Source organism: Anneissia japonica, unplaced genomic scaffold, assembly GCF_011630105.1.
Source record: "Anneissia japonica isolate Jap-2015-1 unplaced genomic scaffold, ASM1163010v1 scaffold288284_len1145801_cov181, whole genome shotgun sequence".
NCBI classification, from domain to species: Eukaryota; Metazoa; Echinodermata; class Crinoidea; order Comatulida; family Comatulidae; genus Anneissia; species Anneissia japonica.
This window is the reverse complement of record NW_022712730.1, coordinates 486585-491957: the sequence shown is the minus strand read 5'-3', so window position 1 is coordinate 491957 and position 5373 is coordinate 486585. Positions and strand designations below refer to the sequence as shown.

Below are 5373 nucleotides of genomic sequence, written 5' to 3'. Positions count from 1 at the left end.
TGTTTTATTGCGTTAATGGCATTTTTTTGGAAATTTTATTTATGTTGTAATTTGTATTTGCCATTTTTATTGATCGATTTGTTTTTTTTACTGTATTTAGTTTTATGTCTGTAAAATGGGATTTATATGTATAGCGCTTTGATCTTTTTTGAAAAGGGGCTATATAAATGCTTTTTATATAATAATAAAATAGAGTAGTACGACACGTTAAAATATAATAATGTGTAGTGTATATACAAACACACAATCAATAAGTTTAATTCAAGTAACATAAATTATAAAATAGTTATGTTTTTTTTTTGTTATCATTTGTTAAAAAAAAAAAAGGTTTTTAAGGGTCATTGGTATCACACAATAAATTCGTATCAAAGCGCTGCGTATATATAAACACACAACCAGCCAGTCATTGTATCCGATAATAGAACTATCATAACAAAGACATTTTTGTGGTCATGTGCTGTCTGAATACTGTAGTAGCAATATATTGTTCATTTTAACTATTTGCATTCATGCTCCGTAACATATCCAATTTTACATGTATTATGCCTAAGTCATTACAGAAACCAAATGAAAAAGTATGCATGTTTAAGAGCAAATAGTCAAAGTATAACAAACAGATGGCATATCTCTGTTCTACGACACTGCATAACGTTGGACAGTTTCATACTGAAGTTGGAAAATTATATATATAAATTTACAAAGAAAGCAAAAGTGCAAGAATTTGATACCAAAGTCAGCTTTCAGAGGGGACACAAACCAAAGGTAAATAATAAGAAAAATTCATGCTAATCAAATATAATAATAAAAATAGCGTACTATACGAAGAATAGGTGCAATTACTTTTTACCACTATGCATGGAGAAAATTGGTAAAAAGAGAAGCACGCCTATGTAATTTGTTGTTGCAGTGTCACTGCGGTATTTTTGTTCATATTTAAACATTATATTGCGCACTTTTTGTATCGTAAAATAATTCACTAAGAAAATCTTGTGCAACCGAAAGTGAGATTTGGTAGCAAAACATCCTTAATGCGCACTTTTAGCAGAGCATTTGTAAAATGATTATTGCTATTACTAATACTGTAATGTATATACTGTATTATAATGTTTGTTCAGCACATACACTGTGTAAAAAGACTTGGTGTACATTCATTCATATTTATCGCTTAATTTCTTATAAACCATTTGCAAGGTTTGCGCCAAATTCTAGAACCAGAACAACCATTCTCGAACAGATGCTTATTAAAAGTATAGTCATTTTTATGTCGCTAGACTTATTATATATGTTTATGTTATGTTTGGTGTTGCGCACATGTTTTTAACATGTTAGTTAACCGGTAGTTAAGCTTATTCATTTGTGAAAAATACTGGGCTTGATGAAATAACATCAATTTTGTAGAGTATTGCTTATAAAAGATATATATTATTTATTATTGTTTATAATCCCTAATAATATTAATTAGCTGCCTTGACGCACTAGATCTAATTGAGTTATATGACAATTATTTTTGTTTATTTTTTGTAACTATCAATCAAACAATTTGAAACTTACCTTTTATGCAAAAGTTCTCTTCATTTTTGTATATTTCATTATTTCCTTTTTTAGGAAAATGGAATACATTCGGCTGTCCTTTTGCACATTTATTTGCGTTCATCTTAGTATAATCTTGAATATAACTTCAACGACTGTAGATTGCGGCGTAAATTATTCAACTACCCGTAAACTTACAACTACTGCAGCCACATCAACAACACCACCAACAGTCTCCAGTATGCGTGCAACTACTGAAGCCACACCAACACCACCACCACCACCACCAACAGTCTCCAGTAAGCTTACAAATAGTGAAGCCACACAATCACCAACAGTTGGAGACACCACACTATTACTTGACACTGATGGTAACGGAGGCAAAGGATCTGGTGGTGCTAAAGCTATCATTATTGCTCTTTCAGTTGTAATTTCTTGCAGCATTATAGCAATTTTGTTTGTGTTTGTATGTTATAAATTAACGCAAAAAGTGGCTCTGCCGGGGGAGGCGCTAGCGGAAGATCCAGAGGAGCAAAGGACCCGCCGTCGGGGATCTCTGGACCTCCCGCTTGGACCCACCTTTCGGGGAATTCCCATCCAGTTTGTCGTGGAAAGATCAAACCTCGGGCGCCGAAATTATCCTTTTTAAAAAAAGAATCACATAATTAATACAACATTTCATTATCTTGTAATAAGAAAAAAAATTCCCGACAGATCTAATTTTCACAGACCCCCTTGTCAGGGAGCTTGGACCCCGCGTAGTGGAATTCCTGGCGCCGCCCCTGGGCCCTGTCAAATCAGGGGCTTAAATAGAAGCTTATATACTATGTGCAAAAAACATTTAACCCCAGAATGTGTTAGATATTTTAAATATTTAGTTGTGGTAGTAGTAATAATTATAGTTGTTTGCAGTATTACATTTATTTAAGGTGAGAATTTTGTATACCTTGTTTCGTGAACTTATATTTTTAATGATTGTCAGAGGAGAGCGGAAAAAAATAACATTTTGTTTTCTTATTTAGCAAATAGTTTTGCCAAAACATTCAGACGGAGGACAACATAAATTACTATTAGTAAATGTAAACAGTGTAGTAATGGGATTGTTAAATGCTTTAAATTTATATAATTAGGAAAAATATACATAGGCCTATCTTATTTTTCAAGGCGTAAAAAAAATTAGAAAAAACATTTATTTTTTTCTGAAATTTCTATTTTTTATGGCGGCGGTGGGCTAATCGGCAAAAAATGAATTCTAATTTCATTCTAAATCATTATTATTGGCGGGCGGCGGGTTGCTAAAAGGTGTAAAAAAAGTCCCACCTAACTTAAGGGAATTGCAGCAGAAAGTATTGATTTTTTCTTTATCATCATGAATACCGTCATTAAATTGACCACCATTATTATTATCCCCATCTGGGACATCATCATCATCAGCAACATTAATTTGTCCCACATCATAATTATTTCATTAAAAAAAACCCTTGTATTGAAAAATAGAGTGAACAATAGAGCTTAGAGCAAGCAAGAAAAAAAATCTTTGCTAATAGAAGGTTTGAACAAAGCATGGGGTGCCAACTTTTTTTTTTTTAAATCCCAACGCTACGACACTAGTATCATAAAGTAGATTTATATCTAAAGTAGTGTGGTTCTGGTTCTGTTTGGTAAAACTTACCTCCTAAGGACGAATGTTAGGGAAGATCCACAACCGGAGTTTAAGACGCGCAGCGTCAGTCATGTGCAGGATTGCATTACCGCCTCGAGTCCACATTGGACCTGAACTCACACGAGCATCGGCTTTACATAGAAAACCACATTTGGTAGTGAAATCTCGGAGCGTTGAGAGGCAGAGCATTCATTCATTCATTCATTCATTTATTCGACAAGTACACATTTACAAAAGGTACAGTACAACAGGAGAAAATCGCACCTCCAAGAGAGGGGAGGCGAGAAAAGTAGTATGTTGGAGTAGTTTTCATGATTGTTTTATCTATACTTGACTGATTCATAAATCTTTCTTGTACACTTGTGTTTTATTGTTGCTATTTTTTTCGTGGCATTTTGTTGAAAAATTTGTATTGATTTGTAATTTGTATTTGCATTCTTTTTGATTGACTTTTTACTGTATTTAGTTTTATCTTTGTAAAAATGGGGTTTATATGTAGGCCTATAGCGCGTTGATATTATTTTTTTTAAATAATAATAAAATAGAGTAGTACTACTCGTCAAATACAACACTGCGCATATATAAACGCACAATCAGTGAGTTTTATAGTCTAAAATATCAGGAATTATATAGAAAAAGAAGTTATATTTGTTGTGGTCATTTGTTGTCTGAATAAACAATTTCAATACTGTACATTGTTCACTAACCATTTACAACTTTACGTTATATAGGGTGTCTATAAAACGAAGAATTTTGATAATTTCACAAGCAGACGTCCAAATAATCTCGTAATTTTGATTTTGTGTGATACAGTAGTCTGATTTATTTACATAAAAATTAAAGAGAAAAAAATGTGGTCTTAGTTTTGTAGACACTGATATAGGGTGTCTATAAAGCCCTTAGTTATTTCTTGATATATTTTTTATTCCGATGAAAGAGGTACTTAGCAATAATTTTATGATGATTTTGAAATAATTGTGAAATAATCGGAGGTCTTCGTTTTGCAGGTCTTCAGTCTTCGTTTTGTAGACACTCATATATGGTGTCCAAACGAAGATCCTTGAAAACAGACATCTAAATAATCCTTTTTGTGACAGCTTGGTGTATTCTCATTTAAATAAAAGAGAAAAAATAGGAGTCTTCCGTTTTTTGGCTCTTCGTTTTATAGACACCTGTCGTGACCCATGGGTTGCCAACTGTAGCACTAATAGTATACAACTAATAGAGGTTATGTAAAGTATAGTACCAGAAAATGATGATATGAATATAACGCTATATCACACTCATATATGGACATGACGACGTTATATCACACTATGAGTATGACGACGACATAATCACACTATACATGAGTATGACGACGTCATATCAACTCGCAGCTATTATACACTTGATAGTGAATGGGTGCAGCCGCGATTAGCGAAGATAATAATAATTTATTGAACTTACACTTTTGTTACAGTGGCACTCGTCAATTGACGGTGCGTTCAAGACCAACAAATTTACAAAAGAAGTTACATTAAAAAAATATAAAAGCACAAGCACAAAATTTGAAAGCCCCTTCTTATCATAACAATGAAACTTAAATTAAACTACTTAAAGTAAATAAATACAAATACAGACTTATTTTCCTGTACAGTACTATGGCACATCTGGGAAAACCCAATCCAAAAAGAGAAATATTGAGAAGAGGTAAAAAAAAAATAAATAAATAAAAAAAAATAAAAAAATAAAAAATAAATAAATCAATAAATAAAATCAATAAATAAATAAAATTAAATAAAATATTAACCGAATATTAGTAACCAAAGATGATGTCACCGCGATTTCGCCGAGTGTGTGTATAAATTTGTAAACATTGGCCAAAGAGCTATGCTAATGAATGAAATGTAATGAAGTTAGCATAGAAGATACTATAACAACGTATACATTCATAGATTCATCGTGAGACTAAAGTTGATTTGATTTAAATTTCCATTCCAGACTAAAAATATGAAGAGTTGCTCGAGAGGCCTTCTAGGGGGCCTAGGCCACCGCTCGTAAAATATAAAAATAGGACCACACCAAGCCAACACAATCATGTTTGTCACAGTCTGAGAGTGCCAATCTCATTTGGGAGGAAGAACCCCCTCTCAAACCCTCTCCCAGCTTGAGACTACGAGCTCAAGTTCCCCCCTGTC

At 32.9% G+C, this 5373-nt stretch overlaps 1 protein-coding gene across 1 annotated transcript; it reads left to right on the top strand.

Moving 5' to 3' along the window:
- The first annotated feature begins 555 nt into the window (after nt 1-555).
- Nucleotides 556-2592, top strand: LOC117108176. Its single transcript, XM_033250136.1, has 2 exons — nt 556-762; nt 1606-2592. Exon 2 carries the CDS (start codon nt 1610-1612, stop codon nt 2177-2179), a length of 570 nt encoding a protein of 189 aa, XP_033106027.1. The 5' UTR covers nt 556-762; nt 1606-1609; the 3' UTR covers nt 2180-2592.
- Nucleotides 2593-5373: the final 2781 nt, after the last annotated feature.

Excerpts from the sequence above, each read along its gene's own strand:
- LOC117108176 (XM_033250136.1), top strand. The coding sequence starts at position 1,610 with ATGGAATACATTCGGCTGTCCTTTTGCACATTTATTTGCGTTCATCTT.